The sequence below is a fragment of the Hippocampus zosterae genome, chromosome 13 (assembly GCF_025434085.1).
Source record: "Hippocampus zosterae strain Florida chromosome 13, ASM2543408v3, whole genome shotgun sequence".
In the NCBI taxonomy this organism is placed as follows: domain Eukaryota; kingdom Metazoa; phylum Chordata; class Actinopteri; order Syngnathiformes; family Syngnathidae; genus Hippocampus; species Hippocampus zosterae.
The window spans coordinates 9,200,384-9,221,559 of NC_067463.1; the positions used below are offsets into that span (position 1 = coordinate 9,200,384).

Below are 21,176 nucleotides of genomic sequence, written 5' to 3' on the forward strand. Positions count from 1 at the left end.
CCTTTTCGCCCTCGCCATGAACATATTAGTCAAGGCAGCTGAGGTAGGAGTATACCAACGCCCAATCAGAGCCTTCATGGACGACCTGACTGTCAGTCATCACGGCATCTGTACCAGACAGCAGGTGGATTCTCCAAGGCCTTGAGAAGATCATCGGCTGGGCTCGGATGAGCTTTAAGCCAGCAAAATTGAGGTCTTTCGTGCTCAAGAAAGGTAAAGTACTGGACAGGTTCCGCTTCTCACTGGCTGGAGCCACCATCCCATCCATCACAGAAAAAAGCCAGGAAAAAGCCTTGGGAAGTACTGTGTGAAGTACTCTGACTGGGGAATGTAATGTGTAATTGTGCCCCCCCCCCCAAATTACCTTGGTAAGGATTAATAGTCAAAATAACGACTAAATACATATGCAACAATCTGTTTATATCACTGACAAGTATAGTGTGGTATCAGCAACACTAATGATATAAGTACCTCTTAATACGAGGACTCTCTGTAGTGGTAGGTGAAAGAATCACTGAATTAAATACAAATATAATTTACATTTATAAAATAAGATAAAATGGGATAGGCTCCAGCACCCCCATGACCCTAGTGAGGATGAAGCGGTTCGGAAGATGAATGAATGATAACACTTATTCAAAAGATGTTTGTAGCTTTGCATACAGCCTGTTCATTGGTTTGTTTTTCAATCCGGTAATGTTGTTCTATATATTATTGACAGTTCAGTAACCTTTTCACTAACTTTTATGTATATATATATATATGCATTTCATCTTTGAGAACTGTTTGTTTAAAAACATGTATTGAAATACATCCATCCATCCATCCATTTTCCAAACCGCTTGATCCTCACTAGGGTCGCGGGGGGGTGCTGGAGCCTATCCCAGCTGTCTCCGGGCAGTAGGCGGGGGACACCCTGAATCGGTTGCCAGCCAATCGCAGGGCACACAGAGACGAACAACCATCCACGCTCACACTCACACCTAGGGACAATTTAGAGTGTTCAATCAGCCTGCCACGCATGTTTTTGGAATGTGGGAGGAAACCGGAGCACCCGGAGAAAACCCACGCAGGCCCGGGGAGAACATGCAAACTCCACACAGGGAGGCCGGACCTGGAATCGAACCCGGTACCTCTGCACTGTGAAGCCGACGTGCTAACCACTGGACTACCGGGCCGCCCTATTGAAATACATATTTATTTTATTGTATGTGCAATGCGGTTTAATTAAATATTATAAGCATATGTTTTATTTTGTTAAGTGTGGTCAAATATCTTAAAATTGTCAATACTGTATACTTTTTGGGAATACAGCTGAGGTGTGTTTTTTTTAAAGATGAAAACGTGTTTGTTACTGTATTTTAATGTTGGCCATGAAGATAACTACTTTTTGTGAGGTGGTACTTGGTTAAAAAAAGTTATTGAACTCCTGATTCACACGATGTACGTAATGAGATGTAGTAATTACTACAGTATAGCCTTATTATAATCTGTACAACAGCTACTGTATACTTGTTTTCCCGTCGGAGCTATTTAGGACCAGGACCAGGAAGGACCAGGAAGTGTAGAGAATCATAACTTCCGGACATGTGTGAGGAATTGATTTGTCGCTAACGTTAGCTGTCTCGTGGCACGATCTTGGTTTGATAGTAATCCATTAACAAAGCTGACATTAGGTCATTCAGTTTCGTCAAAATATTGGTGAATGTAATTCTTTTGAGGGGGGGAGATGGCGGAGATCGTTCAGCAGCGGATCGAGGACCGGATTCCGGAATTGGAGCAACTGGAAAGAGTGGGACTCTTCACCAAGAAAGAAGTCAAGTAAGAGAACACACTAAAAGTTAAATGTGTTCGAATTATGATCGTACGTTTTTGATTCGAGAAACAACAGACATCACGCGTACATAACTTGTGGGAGAACTCCTTAAAGGCATTTTGACAACACGAACAGAAAAAAAAGTGTGGAAACCTTTTGGTAAAAGTAGCTTTTCAAAAATTGTTGATGAAATACGAACCATTTAGCCTGTAAAAAGCACGAAATACATTTTCTAATGACACCACAATCACTATGATCGTGACGCGTTACTTATTCTCGAATTTCGTCCAGAAATTAAAAATCAGACATTATTTTCACCACATAAAATCCTGTGTGTTTTAAATAATGGGAGAAGATATGCATAATGTTTGACTTCTACTCATCTTGATTAAGTCAGTTACAACTTTGTGTTTTACAGAGCCATCATCAAAAAGGTGACATCACTGGAATACAAACTCCACAGGCTGATCATCAACAAAGATGACTTTATAGCATACATACAGGTCGAGTCATCAAACTTCTAATTCACACACATTAAACTAAGTCATGTTGAAAAGGCTCATTCATGGACATTTATGTTAAATTGTAGTATGAAATCAACGTCCTGGAGTTGGTCAAGAAGAGGAGAGCGGTTGGTGGACCTATTATATTTAAGATATCCTTTATTTGTCCCACACTGGGGATAATAACGTGATGACGATCATCATATTACTCTGGGCTGTTTTTCAAACTGCTTCTCATCTACGCTTTTGCAGCACATACGCTACCAGTTCAAGAAGGAAGAAATCGAGTTTCCCATCATACACAGAATCAACAGTGTCTTCAGAAGGGCCACAAATAAGTGGAAGGTACTTTCGGAAGGGCATCCTCCCGCTGATAAAATATGATAAGGACGTGTTGCACCACCAAAGTGAAACAATCCTATTATGTTGCACTGGTAATTGATTAACAACTGTACTGTTTCAAGAAAAAGTCAATATTTTTAGGAGGTGACTGTATGACGAAAACAATATTCAATGACATTTAGAGGTCTCAAAAGATGCAATTTGTATTATTGTAACAGCAGTTTGGAATAGATGAAAATGAAATCAACCAATGCAAAACCAGTACCTTTGCCTTGCAGGATGACGTGCAGCTTTGGCTCTCGCATGTCGCTTTCTGTAAGAAATGGGTACGTCCAAAATCATTCTTGTCAATTCACTGATCTTGCAAAAGTGTAAGTGGTCGTGGTATCTTTCCTCAGTCCACGCAGGGGCAGCTCAGCAAGGTGTTCTCAGCAATGCTGGCCATCCACCCCGATAAACCAGGTACCCTTTGGCTCCCCTTTTAATTTTAATTTTCGAGGAATATGAGCCAAATATCTTGAAGCCGTTTTGGCTTGTGTCCTGCTGTTTGCCTCTAGCGCTGTGGATCATGGCAGCCAAGAGCGAGTTGGAAGAGAGGAATTCCTCGGAAAGTGCCCGACATTTGTTTCTTAGGGCTCTGCGCTTCCACCCAGGCAACAGAAAACTCTACCAGGAAGTAGGGAGCAAGAACATATGGGCCACTTTCACTCATTTTGACACTGAAAAAAAGCATCCAAGCTAATTCCGCCATGTGTTGCAGTATTTCCGTATGGAGCTGCTACACTGTGAGAAGCTGAGGAAACAGAAGGCAGAGCTGGAAAAGGCTCACATTGACATTGTGAGTGGGCCATCATCCATTTAACAAGTTTACTCAGATTTAAAAAGTTGTAAAAATGTAAACACGTTTACAAATGTATATAAAGAAAAGTCAAAGAAAGAAAGAAAGAAATCCAGGTTGATATGGGGTTAAAATAAAAAGATGTAGAAAAATAAAGTGCTTTTCAGGTGCACTGTGGAAGATGGATGATAAAGTAAATAACATGCTTCAATTGTTTTTATTGGTGAAGGCTGGCTACGAGTTCTCTGCAGAAATCCTAAGTGGGAAACTGGCAATGGTTGTGTACAACGATGCCACAGACAAAAACAAAGGTGGGTTTGGCCCTTATTTTAAATTCTGACATTGTTTTACGATACCATCTGACAGTATTAAGTAACTATGTCCCACAGACGCAGAGTTTGTCATCTCACTCCTCAACATTGCATCCATTTTTGACTTCACCAAAGACTTCCAAGAGGCCATCCTCCAGGAGTGAGTCACGACGAAACCTTTTCTGTCCCAAAGATCCGAGATGACGCTTACCCAGACTCTCCTGTGCACTTGTTCTCCAGTCTGCAGACTAAATTCCTAGATGACAGCGTGACATGGAACTTCTTGGCCAAGAGGGAGCTGGATGCTCCAGGAGTGGGGGAGGCGCTCCAGACCGTCATGGGCCGCGCTTCGGAAGTTGACCGGAGAGAGGCGAAATGCTGCCAGGTCTATGAAAAAGGACTTGAAAGAATCAACACAGGTAAAAGTCCTCACATACATAAATTATAATTTTGTAGATCGAGGGATTCAATTTTTATTTTGAGGAAATAAATGAATATCATCTTGGAATTTTTGAGGAAAATACAGGGATTGGATTCAAGTTTTGGAGGAAATACGCTAATTTGAGTTCACATATCTGTTGTGATGTTGTTGTTACCTCCTGCAGAACCCATGTGGACCTCCTACATCGCCTTCTGTCTTGAGAGGGTGAAAAGGAAGACAAACGTCCAACAGCTGGTGGACAAGGTAATCCATGGTGGCTCTGCACGTTGTCCCTGTGTGCGAATAAAAGACAAGAAAATGCTTGTTGCGTCAACTTAGGGTGTGAGTGTGAACGGTTGCGAGTGCGTTGTGATTGACTGGCAACCAGATGCACTATTTGCCCAAAGTCAGCTGGGCTAGGCTGCTGTTCCCTGAAAATGCAATTGCTTACAGAGACAAGAGAGGCTGCTGGGAGTTCTGCGGCGCGCGCACGACTCCTCACTGCTGAAAGAGGATTATTACAAGAACTGGGTAAGACAGAAGAACAATTGTGTTAGAGCAGGGCTGGGCAACTCCGGTCCTCGAAGGCCGCTATCCTGCATGCTTTAGATGTTTCCCTCCTCCAACAAGCCTGATACAAATTATCAGCTTATCACCGATCGCTACAGAAGCCTGATCACGTTCCTGATTGTCTGAATCAGTCATGTTGGAGGAGGGCGACTTTTTAAACATGCAGAAAAGCATGTTCAGAAATCGGATGGATGGAATAGTCACACTCTGGGACCAGAGTTGTCCACCGCTTTGTTTAGAGTATCCCGAGACGGATTCTGTCTCTGTCGCGCTGAAGTTTTAACACAATATCCTCGTGCAGCTGCAGATCCTGGTCTCGTCAGGAGATGAAGAGAGCGCGGCCAACATCGCAATAGCAGCCACGCGGCGCTACAGCCAATCAGTGTCGGCCTGGAGCATGGCCTTGCAGACACTGGTTCACTTGGGGAGGGATGACGTCAGACGGCTGTTCCATGAGGCGCTCGCAAACATCCATCCCAAGGTACACAACCACACGGCGACAGAGGTGTCTCCTCGCTCAAACTAACCGCCACTACATCCTTTTGACTTTCCCCTTAGTCCTTGTGAAAAACAGTAGGCGAGATGAACCAACCCTAAAAAAATGAATTCTCAGAAGGAATGAAACTTATTATGAACTATATTAAAACTTGACCACCGTAGACAAACTCATATAGTCAAGAAAATAATTTATTCTTCTTAAGCCCGGCTTTTGATGAGACTTGAGCCGTGAGGAGAAACAGCGTGAGGAAGATTACAACACTTGGTGCAACTTGAGAAGGCATTAAACCACCAGGCATCTTGAAATGCCTCCACTGTCAAACTCAACGTAAAACTATGAGAAATACACGCTATGATAATAACCACGTTCGCTTCTAAGTCATAAATAGAAAGCAATAAAGTATTACAATCAACAAAATCAGATTTATTATCCATAATTTGGTTCTAGATAACTGCTGCTAGAGTGCTTCACATAGCTGACTTTTAAGCATCTGGCGTGGGCTTGACTTGCCTGGGATGTAGTTTGCCGGGATCGACTCCAGCTCCGCCATGACCCTGAGCATGATGGGCGGAATATAAAATGAATGGAATTCTCCTCATAAGTGTGTCTGCATGATTATTAAGAAGCTTCTTCCCTGAACTGTGTCCTTTTGGGCGCGCAGGAAAGCTTACCAATTTGGCGGCTGCAGATACAGTGGAGCATCGCCAACCAGAATCCAGAGGAGACGGAGGCCATTTTCAAGGTTCAAATCAAATCCACCAGACATGGCGATCCACACTGAGCAGTCATTAGCGCTCATGCAATGACGATGATGATAATACTTTTGTGGGACACTTTGTTCTTCCCCGCTTGTTCTCAGAGAGGTCTTTCGTCTGCGGTGCCCGCAGTTGCCATGGAGATGAAAGAAAGCTACGTTGATTGGTCATACACCACCGGGGGATACAAGAAAGCGAGAAAGACTTTCACAAGGTAAGTTAAGTGCGCTTCGCAATTGTGTAAATTGAAGACTATAAAGGGCGGAATAACGTGTGTGTGTTTTAGTTTACAGGAGAACCGACCGCTATCCAAAACGTTCTTCACCAAAATGATACAGATTGAAAAAGAACAAGTGAGTGCATTAAATACTGTCATATAATTTAGAAAGTGAGCTTTAAAGCCTGGCAACCCCAAAATCCATCTCATTGCTGGTTCATTTCCAAACAATTTTGGCCAGGAAATGAGGTAAAATCAATACATTTGTTCAGGGTTTAACTGTCAGCATCATAAAACCTTTAACAATGATCGATGGTATTTTTTTAAATGACATGGTAACGTTTCTTAACTATTATACAAGTGTAACAATAACTTCATTGGTGTAGAACAAAACAAAAATAAAGTAAAACCACTCACCCTTTGGAAAGGAAGGCCTGATGGAAACATCATGAGGAGTGATGACTTGATATTTCAGGAACTTGATTGCTCATATACTATGGTACAAAACTTTCATTTCTGATTTTTGCCATCACCGGTGCCCTTGTATCCAGACATCACAAAAAGCAAAACACACTTGAGTCAGTCATTCTTCAGATGGTTCTCAAACATTTTACACCAAGTACAACCTAAAAAAATGTGGCTCTCCCAAGTTCCACCATTATAACCAACATTAACATACAGTAGTGAAGTAGGCCTAAATGCTGGGAGGGTGAAAAAAAAGGCAGAGGTTTTGAGATTTGAGTTAACATGACGTCGTTAATGCAGGAGACCCCAAAGATGGACAATCTGAGGGACTACTACGAGAGGGTCCTGCAAGAGTTCGGCTCCTCTGATGAAGGTGAGATGCCTTTGGGTCAAATAGTCCATCAGGCACTGTACTGTCAGTCCAACCATTTATTTTCAAGATGTCATTATCACATTATTTAAAATTGTTATTTAAACAGATAATGGTTAATAAGCAAACCAGGGGGATGCCATGGATGAAAAAAAAATTGGGACCTGTGGCTATTACACAAACAGAAAGTGAAAATGTGAGAAAACAAGGAGTTGGTCCCTGCGATGTTGGCTTCCACACCCTTTTTTTTAACCTATTTAACCTTTTCATGCACAAATAATAATAACCGGTAACCTGATAACATGATAAGGTGTCCACTGTAGTAACCACTGTCCCTGAAAGGACTTATTCAGTGGAGCACAAAACATCCTTCCCCAATTTGTTCCAACAGAGATGGAAGCATACTTGTTGGAGCGATATTACAATATTTTTTCTATTTTTGAACTGAAAGTGTGGAGCATAGTCCGCAAAAAAAGGGGCAAAATAGGAAGCTCCAAGTATTGAGGGGCAAGTGTGTGAATCAGCAGAAGCGTCGAGATTTTTGACCGTTTTTACGGGTTGTGTGCTATCTTGTCGCATATCCTATTTTTCTCTGTCAAATCATAGTAATAATGTCCATGAATAGAATGTAATGAATATGCGCATCGTGACAAATCAATATGCAGTATGCTACTCATTTTGGTTTGTTCATGTTGGCCACCAGGGGGCAGTATATAACAGGCATACGGAACTTGATGTCGGTTGAAACGGAAGACAGTCTCAACGAAAGTGCAATGAAATCAGTTGTTTTTCCTAGAGGATAAAGAATATGTGCCTGTGACCATTGGTGCACGATCTGTCTGCTTGCGATCAAATACAAGTTGTTTAAAGTATTAGAAGTGCCACAATAATAGCCAGTATGGCGTTTTGCATTGAGTGCTAGCATTAAGCAAACTTTTATAAGACAAGTTAATGTGCTTCGATTAAATACACAACTTGTCATTCTATTTGTTTTATGTTTAGTTTGACAGTAAAATTCAACTGTGAGTGGCAATAAACAGCTTGATGCAAGCACATTGCATCTTTTTGGAAGAATTGTTCATTATCACAAAACTTCTGTTTGTTGTGAAGTTTGCTTTCACCATAGTTGGCACTCGTAACTAACTCTTAACGGGAAGTGCTCATACGCTGAAGTACCACTATAGTTTCTAATTTTGAGTTGATCTGAGCATTCTTTTTCCATGTTGACCTGTGCGATTGTCAAGATCTGTGGCTGGAGTACATCCAGGAGGAGATGGGACCCCTCGGGCAGCCAGAGAATTGTGGCAAGATCCACTGGAGGGCCATGAAGTTTCTGGAGGGCGAAAGCGTGGAGAGGTTCACCTCCAAATACACACTCCTGCAGACTGGACACCTCTGAGTGCGGTTTGAAGAAGTGCAGGTTGCATGTTCTTTAATCAGCAGGAGTTGTTCAGCCTGGGGCAGCACATGAAGATGTTGGCTGGTTTTCAATGGAGGCATGGATTGTTTGACCAAGTTTTACATCGTCTGGTGTCCAGATTCCAAATGTTCTCCAGAGATGTAGAAAAAAATGTTTCCAGTTGTAGTTCCACTTGATATACTGTATTTGTGTGACGTTGCAAACCTATGCCGGTGGAATTTCCCATTAAAAAGACACACTAGGATACTGTTGAAATAAAACTGTCAAATTTGTTTTGCAAAATGTCTTTAACTTCAGTGAAGTTAATTCAAGGGGTTGTCACACAAACATTTTCTTTCAAAACAAATTCTACATGATTAAATCCAGACATGTACGTTGTCGGGCGGGGGAAAAAAAAATCGGTTGGGCGACAGCTCATACCTCAAAAAGTTAACTCGAGGCACCACTGTACGTTTCGTGTATTTGTTCAGATCCCCCGAAGAGTCATTTTAAATCCATTGTCATTAACAAGTTAGGTGTCCATAACGCAAACAACTAATAAGACATCACAGTTCATGTTAAATGGACTCTGCATGCTGTTCCCAAAAGAGAGATGATGATAATTATGATAATCTCACCTTGCAACATAATTTGAATCCTCATAGTCTGCTTCACTCTCAAATCTTCTTGACGAAGATGTAAGAGAAGAGCACCAAGATGGCCGCCGACAGCAGCCCAATGGCACACTGGTGGATGCTGGTAACCTTCTCCAGCGTGTGTATACGCTCCTCCATGGCGCTAGTGTGGATGTAGTCATAGATGGAGGCCCCGATGCTCCATACCGCCCACACAGCATCCACCAGAGCCTTCATGGTGGGAGAAACCATTGAGGGGGCCGCCTGCAGCCGGGCGCCTGACACAGCCACCGCTCACTGGATCTTCACTGTGATGACACACACAGGACAACACTTAGTGGGTTATGGGCAATAACTTGACACCATATAGAGATGCTGGACGATTAAGCTTTAGTGTCGAGATCAGGGGTGTCAAACTCAGGTTCTGGAGGGCCGCTGTCCTGCATGTTTTCCAAGTCTCCCTGTTGCAACACACCCGATTCAAATGATCAGATCATCAGCAAGCGCTGCAGAAACCGGACATTGAACCTGTTCATTTGAATCAGGTGTGTTGCAACAGGGAGACTTGGAAAACATGCAGGACAGCGGTCCTCCAGGACCGGAGTTCGACACCTGTGGTCTAGATAATTTGAGTTTTAAAGAAGTACAGTGCACGTTTACATATCGCAGTATGAAACATGAGAAGTCGAATTGATAAAGCGAGATTTGTTTGCATTATTCTTGCAATCTTGCTCATGGTTTATGGTTACACTGCACTTGTTCGGTCAAATTTTGTGAAGCCGTCATAGTGAACACTTAAAAAACTGCTAGTCAAAGTGTTCATTTAGTAAGGCAACTGTTTGAAGTCGATAAACAGTCTTTCATATTAATTAATGGTTCATTTACATTTATTTTATCATAAAACACCATTGCACGAAAGCAGTGCTCATGGGATAGAAAGCAAGTAAGGGTTCAGAGGTCAGCATACTCGAGTCAATTCGTGGAGCCCAACATGGTGCGTCAGTATTTAACTGTTATGCTACATGCAAAAGGGTAAACTACCAACAGAACTCAAACGAGTACAAATCCAGGGTAAAAACTACAAACCTCCTACATACACCTATGATTAAGGTCTTATAGAGCATTTCTATAGTCAGGCCAAAAATAAGTAAAATGTGTGTTCAACCGCTAAGTCGGTACTGTTCAGTAAAGTACTCATTGGCGGTGATGAGACCATCGCAACTCAGTTTCCTTGTTCATGTTCAACGACGTCTCCTCTCATTCTGATGGCATTCGGTTAAACGAGTGAGCTCACTGTAGAACAGCTGATGACCAAGAAGGCTGGCTGACTTTCAGGAGTGTGTCGGCGGAGCAAAAAGACCCAAACTCACCAACACGCGACAAATGTGGACGCGGTGGTCGATACGTAGAGGAACATCCGTCCAAAATAATTCCAGATCTAGCGAATAATGTTATCTGGTGGATTGAAACGTCGACCGGCTGTTTATTTCACTCGCTGACACTTTTGACAGGCGCCCGGTTTCAGTATCAAGTTAGTTTGAGACCGCGCGGATCACTTCCGGTGGTACGTTTCAATGTAAAATAAGCCTTCTTAAATATACTGTCAATTAAAAAAAGTATATATATATATATATATATATATATATGACTTATATATATATATATATATTTTTTTTTCATTCATTCATTCATTCATCTTCCGTACCGCTTGATCCTCACTAGGGTCGCGGGGGGTGCTGGAGCCCATCCCAGCCGTCTCCGGGCAGCAGGCGGGGGACACCCTGAATCGGTTGCCAGCCAATCGCAGGGCACACATTGACGAACAACCATCCATGCTCACACTCACACCTAGGGACAATTTAGAGTGTTCAATCAGCCTGCCACACATGTTTTTGGAATGTGGGAGGAAACCGGAGCACCCGGAGAAAACCCACGCAGGCCCGGGGAGAACATGCAAACTCCACACAGGGAGGCCGGAGCTGGAATCGAACCCGGTACCTCTGCATTGTGAAGCCGACGTGCTAACCACTGGATTACCGGGCCGCTATATATATATATATATATATATATATATATATATATATATATATATATATATATATATAGAGAGAGAGAGAGAGAGAGAGAGAGAGAGAGAGAGAGAGAGAGAGAGAGAGAGAGAGAGAGAGAGAGAGAGAGAGAGAGAGAGATATGAGTTGACAGCATAAACACATCTCGATGTCTGATGTAGAGACGAACCTGTGGAGAGACACCATGATGCAGCAGGATATCCAGACCGCCGCTAAATAATGAAAAAAAGAAACAAATAGTTCAAAGAGAAGAAGTTAGGGGTCTTATCTTGTTTTTTAACAACATTCCTGTTCAAAACTCTTGCCCTTGTCATGTTTAATTCAAGACATTTAACAATCAGAGGCCATGGCTCGGCTCCACGCAAGGTTGACTACAAACACGTTTTGGGGATTGTAAATGTTGAACATGCTCAGCATTTGCTATTGTCGTTTATCGGATAATTAGGGATGAAAAGACCACGTGACAAGATAATTGTTCAGATTAATATTTGAAAGATATCCGACAATTTGGCCATTCCTGGATTTGTTTGCAAGGTAGGAAAAATGCTCAAATTTAGTGGTGTCAAGCAACAGGACTTCATGGCATAGCCAGAGTCTTAAAATAAGGTAATTTGCCAGGGCTCAGGGTTCAAGTTCGGATTCCTACACTTTCGATTTCAATACTGTACCAGTTTTACAGATTCAGGTTCAGGATAAATTGGGAGAGACCCTAAAAATGGTGGCAAACCATCACCGTTCCAGTTTTTTTGCTTTGACTTGAGAGCAAAAATGTAAGATTATTGACGTTTAATCATTAAATTACAACTTTAAAAAAACTTTCTACTGTTCAAACATGTCGAGTCTATCTATGCGTGAACGCAACCCGTCGACAGCAAGTAGCACGTGACCACTCCAATACGATCCAGCCGTGCAATGACGCGTCTCAGCCACGGGGGGACGCTCCGCGCCACCACGCCGCTGTCCAGGGGAGGGGAAGGGGGGCCAGATGAGCCCGGCCGAGATGAAACCTTTACCACCGCCTTGACAGTCACAACGAGGTGGAAGAAACACCTTGGTGAAAGCCGCGCAGCAGCAGAACGCGTGGACATTTCTTCCTCTTGCTGATTACTTGGGAATAGCGCTACGACCCCCTCCCCCTCACCAAAGACCTACAACTGGAGAGGAGCCAGTGAAGACGCGCTGAAAATAACCAGGTTACCACTCACTTCCCCGCTTTTTTTGGGCTCCTCCTTTTCCAGCTGTTTGGGAATATCCCGCTCACTCACCGTCTTCACGCCACAAGGGGAGGAGGAGCTTCTTCCGTCTGCCTCCGGCCAGCTTGGCTCTCCCTGACACGGCGCTTTGGCTGGGGTGCGCACCCACCCGGGATCTCTCACTAGCGTTGATGGCTCTTTCTTTTTTGTAGGACACTGTTGCGTGTGTTTCAGGAGATGATCATGCGCAAGGGGTGGTTGTGCTGCTGCTGCTGCTGGCGGTGGGGGTGGTGGTGGGGTGGGATGGGAGGTGGGTGGGTGGGGGGGGGACTATCCGAGCTGTTGCACAAGATTTGCCCACCCACCCCTCTTAAAGGATAATGTGATCGAACGGGAAAGTTTGGACTCTCCTGCAGAGAGCCAGGCCACCAGACATACAGTGGCTGATCCCCCCCTACCCCCCACCCCCATGAGGCGACTGTGGATGCTGCTGCATGGAGGTGACACCAAACCACGAGAGACCAATAGGCAGCATTACCGTCACATGGTATGTATCCATAAACGCGACCTAAACTGTGGCTCGGGGTCCAAAAATTAGTTGCAGGCCTTTTTGGGGATTATAGGAAAATAGGGTTTTGGCTATTTGACAAAAAAATTGAGCATGCATGCTTGCATTTTTTTAGGGGATTTAAAAAAAATACGACTTTTGTGTGATGATGATGATGTATTTTAGTATGTTTGGGTTCTAAGGTGAAAATGTTTGCTAAATAGAGCGCTTTAAGATCATCCAGAGTACTGACTTTATTGTTGCAAGTACAACAATTAGTAAGCAGGACAGTCTTCCCATCGTCTGTGATGGTGATAATGAAGATGGTGTGTGTGTGTGTGCGTGCATGTTTGTGTGTTAGAAGCTGGGTCTTTGCGGGCAAGGTGAGTCCTTCATCTATTCAACTGGCCTACAAAGTCCCAGTTTCTGGCTCACTTGAGCAGCAAGTTTAAGAATGCATAGGAAACATGCCAGCTGGAATAGTCAAAGAGTTTAGAAAGAGAAGTGCATACTTAAATCAGTGAAAAATAAACCAAAAAATGAGGCAGGTCACCCCCAAAACACGTATCTCCTAATATATTTATTTCGTGTTCTATTTTGCAATTTTTCCACATAACCCCCAACTCCTACAAAATACAAATCCTATAAAAGCGTAACTTTGTATGTAGATGTGTCTAATTTCATATTCCACTGTTGATCAATAGTTGTCAAAGGAAATATGAACTTTTGTCATAGTCTTGTGAAAGTGTGTGACCCCCCCCCCCCCCCCCACAAAAAAAAGACAACCGTTAGCTGCATTTTAAGGGACAGTTTTGAAGTTAGCCCAAATCTGAATGTGGCTTTAAAGTAAACTACCAGAAAGGAATCATCCAGAGAAACGTGGCCAACTTTCTTTAACTTTCGCATTATTGTCGTCACGTAATACACGCGTCACTGACCAAGTCATTGATGCTCGGTTTCTTCATCCAAAAGCAGTTAAAAGTGTGCCAAACAAGGCAAAATCTAGCAAAGCTCCGTTACATTGAACAGGTGGCGAAGAAGTTGTGATGAAGGCTTGCTTCTATATCCGTCCTGACCCTGGCGTACCGTACATATTTCCCTAATGAATTTAGCATCCTGACACTAGATGCTTTATGCAATTAATAGAGGAGTTAGAAGGGTCGTGGTGGCATCACCCTGCTGCAAGTGACATATAGGTAAGGCATTTGCTGAAGCCTCATGTTCGTATTGTTTTTTTTTTAAAACCAATATAAAAGAAGCTACGATCAGTGAATATTAAAAGGGCCCATTGTACTCACTAAAGATTAATTTACTGCTTCAATGCAATCTTTGTATCATTTGTAGCCCTCTTTCGGGCAAGGAAATAAATTTGATATATTCGATCTGTCAAAATGGACGTCACACAACCATGTGATTTCTCCATATCATCTCTTGCAGCGAACCAATATATTTTCTCCTCTTACGGAAATAGTATTTCAGTTATGGCAGTCATTAACCATTTTCAAGTGTTCCAATAAATGACAATACAAAAAAATGGAGTGCCCTATAAAGAATAATTTAAAAAAGAATAACATAGCTTTTTATTTTTCTGTATAGCAGCACTTATTAGGGCAAGTAACCATATTTGGTTCCCAAAATGGATGGCACATGCCTCACTGAAAAGGCAGGAGAACTGTGTAATTTCTCCCAGCCCATCAACATAAAGCTTGGAAAAATTAAAATTTTTTGAATGTATATATCCTGTATATAGCTAGCCAACTAGCTAGCTAGATAGATAGATAGAGAGATAACAGGATTAAAATTATGATTGTAATCAAACATATCAAAACAAAGTTTAAAAGAAAAACATTGTAACCAACGGCACTATAAAAGTTGAATGTACCCCCCCCCCAAAAAAAAACAATACAGCCTGCTATTTTTGGTTTAGTAGCACTTGAAAGGGTAAGAATCCATATTTGTTTCCCTAAATGGAAGTCACATATCTCACCAAAAAGTAAAAAGAACGACATGAGGTAATGACTATCATCAAAAAGGTAAATTATAATAATTGTAAATTTGACATTGGCATGTTCACAGTATTAGTATAATGACAAAAATTTTACATTTTGAAATCGTAACCGTAAAGGAAAAAAAACAGCCTTATAATGGACTACAATCTTTCTTTCTGCTTAAACGTATTTCAATGAGCTCCCTAAAATAGTTCAACATAGTTTTCAAAAAGAATCTGTCATCACACTTTAGAGGGCAGGGGAATGTCTCACCGGAGAACCAACCACGTGACTTCTCCCAGCCAGTCAAAGAAGAAAAGTCGTGATAACAATCACTTGTTGTACTCTTATGATTATTTTTAATTAATTCTCTCATAATTATAATCTCAATAATGTCCAATGACACTTTTACATCATCCTCATAATTTTATGATAAAACCTGTTTCAACTTGCCTGATATATTACAAAAATCATATGCCGTTAAAATGTATCTCATCTCAACGTATGCCCCCTAAAGTGGAGGATTTTTTATTTCAACCTGCCACCTCGTATATAATCAGCTGATTTGGGCTGCCACCAGCAAGACAGAATATAATATTTCATATCACATAATAACATTTCAAATAATCTTAGCAGCATTGAGATGCCAATCAAATGGCTGAAGTCCGATGAGAAAACTAGTGGTGCCAAACGTTGTCCTTATAAGCTAATATATGCTAAAGGAATGAGAGCCTGGTCCAAAGAAGCAACAGGACCACAGGGTGTCTGATTAGTATCATACAGAGATGATATGAAACAGTGTCAGCTGCTGCTGCTCGCCCTGGGCCCTCAACAATCAGAATCGCCTCGTCACTGACTGCTAATATCTTCATTTTCCTTCCCTGTCTCATATTCTCACACTATTTCAATGTAGGCTAGTTGACTTACTTAAAATAGACCCCCCCCCCCCTCCCACGGCCCCCAATACAGACACACACACACTTGTTTGCTGCCTCGGGTTCAGCCTGCCGTTCGTCCATTGGATCGTAAAAGCAAGCCGATCACGTGTTGCCGTTTAGAGAACCACGGAGATACGTAGAAGCTTTGTTTAGCTTTACTCTGGAATGAACTCAGTCAACCTTTAAAAAAAAAAAACGTCACTGGAGACACGAATAAACCCCCGCCAGATATGTACACATTTGGTAAATAACCCAAAGCGTGCTTGGTGTGCGCCAATTATGAAGGTCACCATGTTGCACCACGCCTATAATGGCACCAACAGGATCCGGGAAGTGCGCAAGTTTGATGTGAAAAATCTGGAAGGAACGCAGAGAAGATGTTACGCTAGGGAGGGAGGGAGAGAAAAGGCAGCAAGAAAAGTGAGGGACTTTTAGGGGCAGCTGTGTTTTATTAACCCAGTCATAATGCCCCTAAAAATCCTTATTGCTCTTGCAATGCTCCACAAAAACTGCTGAGAGACGTCAGCAACCCGTTACACGCCGACTTTCCCAACTTTGTTTTCTGATGCTGATTAGCGAGCTGGAAATGTTAACAACTCTGTCGGGGTGTTGCGCACGCACCGTAAAAATAAGTGTCTCACCTTCGAAACATCACAATGTCCTCATTGTCGCTTATTCGAAGGCATACCGGCGCGGCTCGGTGTATCACTCAGAAAGAGAGAGTGACGGGCAGGTGGAGCGAAAGGGAGTGCGAGGTACGAGCCGGTTGCAATGGAGGGAGGCCCAGCGGAGTGTTCGGAGTCATAAACAAGGAGACATCTTGACAGGCAGCAGATGAGCGCGCTGGCAGAGACAGGACAGCAGCTGTATACAGACAGAAAATGGCAACCGAGATGGAAAGACGTCGTGCAAGGCAGACATGGGTTGATTTGACAATGAACTCTTTTGTTGAATGCCAGCGACTCAGTTGACTGATGTACGATCAACGCTAACAAATCAGGTCGTTTTGAGGTAGTTTTGAATTTGCACGAGGCAGTTTATGAGACTCGATTGTCCATATGTGTCAATGTGAGCCCTGCAATTGTCAAATACGTGTCAACACATTTTTTACTTGTTTTTTTTTTTGTCAGACATGCAAGTAAACTTTACCAGATGATTACAAATCTGCCCTAATTTTTTTCTCTAGCACATCAGGTTTTCATAATAGTGATTATATAACAACAAGGAATAGACTACTATACTGAATAATATTTATGAATTCGGGGCTAGGTTCAGCAACCGGTGGAAAAACCTGATTTGCTAGAAAAAAAAAGTAAAAATATTTTTTAAAATACTTTAGGGGACACACCAAGCATCTCTTGATTAAAATTGTTCTGTTGACCAATGTTATTGGCCCGGGCCGAATAGCGCAGGTGAGAATTTTGTTAAAATTCGAGCAATGAGAACAAGTTGTGTCAAAAACGCATGGATGGGACTGTCCGTGGCAGTACAGTGATAGCGGGGCTAACCCTCCTGTATGGTGATTCCATGATCTCCTTGTGCCCACACGTGAGAAATTGGAACCATTGTCATGGGCGATGCCAACATAAATAGTTTTAAATTGTAATATCACCATTCACTGTTAGATGGCAGACATGTCTTAGTTGCGCGTACACCATGTTTTATACTGCCCGATACTACAACGCAAGTAGGGATAATATTTTTTTGCAGACTTGAAATGATATGACGGACAAACACAGTATCTTAATAATAGTAAAATATTGACAAAGCAAGTTGGCACGCTGTTCAGTGGTTTTGTGCCGTCTTTGAATGGTCATTTTGATTGAAGAGCACACATTGAGAAATGTATAATGAAAACTCAAATACATTGTAGAGCGCATCTTTTTTTACATATACCGGTACGTCTATTTTGTCCATATTTAAATGATGGCTATATGTTCACTGAACACCAAAATAATATATGTTTTTTTCAAATATTTAATGCTTTAATCCTAATTTCGGATTAGGGCCAAATTTGACCCTTTGGGATTTAAGGGTAGCATTTGAGTAGCAGAATTTATAGGGGCCAAATTTGACCCCGTGGGTTCTCCAGGGTCAAAATGGCATTTTTGTCTTATAATTTGTTTAGGAAGTGCGGGGTCCCAGTGTGGAAGTGTGGTGCCCCAGAAACACTGCTGAAAAACTGTGGCCGCCCCCAGCATCCCTGGCACAGAGGATAGGGGAGTGAGACCGTTGGACAGAGTGACACATAGGGGAGGGGGAGCGAGGGAAAGTGTGGACGATGACTCAGGGCCATGAACCACATGGTGATGGAGAAGGGAGGAAGGAATTACTCATCTGACCATGTGGAATCTCATACGACTATCACAGGATTGACCGTGTGTTTCGCCCATGGGCATCAACCCCCCCCCCCCCCGATTGACATCACTCTCCCAAACGAGGCAGTGAGTCAAAGTATCGATTGTGGTGCATCCCCCATCACACAGGAAACAGTTTAACGCTATTCTTTGAGACTCCTCAAGGCGTTGTGAGACTCCTTGTGATCATTGGAACATAAGTGAGTTTTTATTCTTTTTTCATTTAAAAAAATACAGTTACATGATTGCCCCCCGCCCCCATCCCGTCCTCTCAATCCCCTGAGGGGTCCTTGCTTGTGAGAGCACACGTTATTGTCTCACAAAGCCATTTGAATTTGTCGAGAGCTTGCAGCTCGAGCACGACTGTAGTTTCCCCACCTGAGTGCGGTCGCAGAGACAGCCAGACTAAACAATGACGTTTATTTGCAGTGTAAATATGCCAGTTGGCTTGTTGGGTTTGAAATTACAGGCAATCGGTGCAGGTTGGTCTTCTCCCACCACAAATTAGGCAACAGCGTACAAATATTTAAGCCGAGGAAGAACTGAAAATGGCTCGTTGAGAGAGTTTCCCCCTCAACAGCGAGGCGACATCATCTCGGTTGTGACGAATGTCACAATAAGGCACCGCGTGACCAACTCACTGTTGGTCGGCGTTCACTTCCCTTTGTCTGCTGGTCGAGCTAGCGAGAGGAGCTGAATGAGAGCTGCCGACAGATGGTTCACTTGGTGGAGTTTGCGTGGGACTATTACAGCATTTAACGTGTGGTATCTAACCATGACTACCATTTTCCTGCACTCTTGTGGCTAATCGGAGCGAGTCGGGCTGGATTTGACACAGGCATGTTTAAACTGACAGATGGATGTCACGGCAGTGTCAGCGTGGAATCAGATATCCTCGTATTTGATCAGGCCGCCGTCGTTATGTGGCCAAATTACGGTAGATATTGGATATGTGACTGCAATGTTAGCAGAAAGATCGACTTGGACCCGAACGCTGCGAATTAGATGTCATCAAAATGCATAGATGGAACTCATCTTGGCTTCTAGAGCGCCCTTATGAAACAGTTGTACCAAAGCGCCATCGACAACTAAGATTGAACAACAAACACAAGAAGTTAATAATAAATGAAATATCATTTTTGGGGTTAAAAGATACAAAGTCCGACAGAGCTGTCACCATGTCTGAGACCAAACTATCCTTATGTTGGACACCTGCTTCAAAAAAATCAAAAGCGCTATTGTGCAAAGATGGAATTAAAGTTGATGCTCTACGACAATGAAGTTGAAAAAGTCCAAGTCATAAAAAATAAAACATCTAAATAAAGTTGCATGACTACAAGAATAACATGAAAGGGATGTAAGAAATAAAGGGTCATTTTGCAAGATTAAAGTTTGAATATAATGAGAAATAAACTGTCCTTTGATGCCAATCCAGTCACAATATGAGAATGAAAGTGCAATGCGAGCAAAAAGTTATTTGACATACTTAAAGTAATAACTTATGAGACTAAAGTGGCTCAGCTGTAATGATCATTTCAAAAGTCTTTTTCCCTGCTGAATAAGTCCAGAATGTCGGACTGACTGAACAGGAGAAAGGGGGGGGCACACCCTTGAGCCTCTGTTTAACCAAGCTCAACATCGTTATCGGCTGCATGCTGACGGCCACGCAACGCTCGAGGTGCCATTTGAATGCAGCGCAAATAATGCAGACAAAAGAGAGAAGGTGAGAAAAAGTGAGTTGCGACTTACCTTGAAAGCCAGCGTGAACTCCCCGACCTGCTCTCACTCCATCAGTCTGTTCAACGTGCCTCGGGGATCGCGAGTGTATGGAATACTCTACCTGCGAGAGTGAGAGGAATTTCATTAGTGTTGAGCAATCCTGGAGCTGGCTGGCACAGCTCCTTTTTTTTCTTTTTTTTTCTGGTTGGCCAAACCTAAGTATATAAATGTATGTTTTTTCACTGCTTCAGTGTGTGTCACACGACCCGTTACGAAAAATATCCTTTTATAATACATTTTATGGCACGTTGCACATTTTTTGTGTTGATATATATATATATTTTTTTTTTCATTTGAATACATTCAAATATATTTAAAGCATGCGGGTGATGGAAAACTGTGCCAGGTGGGTCTGGACCGTCGGGTTCCCCGCAGAGAAAACCGCGCTATCTGTAGTAGTATTTGAATGGAAGGCAGCCGCATGCATGTGGCCTTTTGAAAAATTGCAGAGCACAGAATGTTGCCAGTGTAAACAGCCTCGTGACAGACCCCGCGGCAGAGTGAAAGGCCCCACATAAACACGTCGCATGACTGTCGACGTCCACTGAAGGATCTTTGTACATCGCTCGATGCTATACGGAACGCCATTGTGCCTTTCTGCACCAGTTGACTTCATTCTCCGCTCCTGTTTGCTTCATAGGGATCCGTATTGGCATTGCGTGAAAGTATTCCAGCAGCCCTCGTAGTGGCGGACGTTCTGCCAAGCATCCGCTGAGCCACTTTGGTTTCCAGTTGTTTTCCGCCCGTTTGGGGTCAAGCGTGCACGTTGGCGCAGCGCGGCCAAATGCTGTCGGAGGCTCAACTATGCGGTTGTGTGTTGTGTAACTCCACGGGGCGATTGGCAGACGTGCGCTCCATGCCAAGGATACAGTCATACTCAACTCGTGTGTGTGTGTGTGTGTGTGGGGGGGTGAGGGGGGGTGGCGGGGGGTAGTCAGAAAAATGAAAGTAGGTGTTTGCTTTGGCAGCGAGGGGCTTTGCCAAAGAGGCTGCCAAAGCTCACCAAACGAACCCGAAGCAAGAGCTGAGTCCCACCTCTTCACTGTCATGAAGGTGGCCGTTTTGATCCACACACGCACTCGCACATGCACACGCACACACACACACACACACACACACTCAGAGGGCAGCCTAGGGCTGTGTTGTTAAAAAAAATTACAAATA

The 21,176-nt window shown here is 42.9% G+C and overlaps 1 protein-coding gene and 2 long non-coding RNA genes across 5 annotated transcripts; 1 reads left to right on the plus strand and 2 right to left on the minus strand.

Annotated features, from left to right (window-relative positions):
• Window positions 1–1,553: 1,553 nt before the first annotated feature.
• utp6 (UTP6 small subunit processome component) lies at window positions 1,554–8,506 on the plus strand. 2 transcript variants are annotated; one of them, XM_052083443.1, is made up of 19 exons: window positions 1,555–1,821; window positions 2,235–2,319; window positions 2,406–2,447; window positions 2,572–2,664; window positions 2,940–2,987; window positions 3,060–3,123; window positions 3,219–3,337; window positions 3,422–3,499; window positions 3,729–3,810; window positions 3,889–3,970; window positions 4,051–4,229; window positions 4,416–4,495; window positions 4,685–4,762; window positions 5,103–5,282; window positions 5,962–6,042; window positions 6,160–6,269; window positions 6,342–6,408; window positions 7,038–7,110; window positions 8,352–8,506. In XM_052083443.1, exons 1-19 carry the CDS (start codon window positions 1,730–1,732, stop codon window positions 8,504–8,506), a joined length of 1,788 nt encoding a protein of 595 aa, XP_051939403.1. In that variant the 5' UTR covers window positions 1,555–1,729. The 2 variants fall into 2 exon arrangements, with proteins under 2 accessions (XP_051939404.1, XP_051939403.1); XM_052083444.1 differs by lacking the exon at window positions 5,962–6,042 and having other exon boundaries at window positions 1,554–1,821.
• LOC127612693 (uncharacterized) lies at window positions 4,388–10,700 on the minus strand. 2 transcript variants are annotated; one of them, XR_007965910.1, is made up of 4 exons: window positions 10,512–10,700; window positions 9,145–9,449; window positions 5,972–8,562; window positions 4,388–4,524 (listed from the first exon to the last, which is right to left on the minus strand). It is a non-coding gene; the product is annotated as an uncharacterized LOC127612693 (long non-coding RNA). The 2 variants fall into 2 exon arrangements; XR_007965909.1 differs by lacking the exon at window positions 4,388–4,524 and adding an exon at window positions 5,313–5,854.
• A 4,531-nt stretch (window positions 10,701–15,231) lies between these two features.
• On the minus strand, window positions 15,232–20,146 carry LOC127612700 (uncharacterized). Its single transcript, XR_007965913.1, has 3 exons — window positions 19,983–20,146; window positions 16,518–16,740; window positions 15,232–16,233 (listed from the first exon to the last, which is right to left on the minus strand). It is a non-coding gene; the product is annotated as an uncharacterized LOC127612700 (long non-coding RNA).
• Window positions 20,147–21,176: the final 1,030 nt, after the last annotated feature.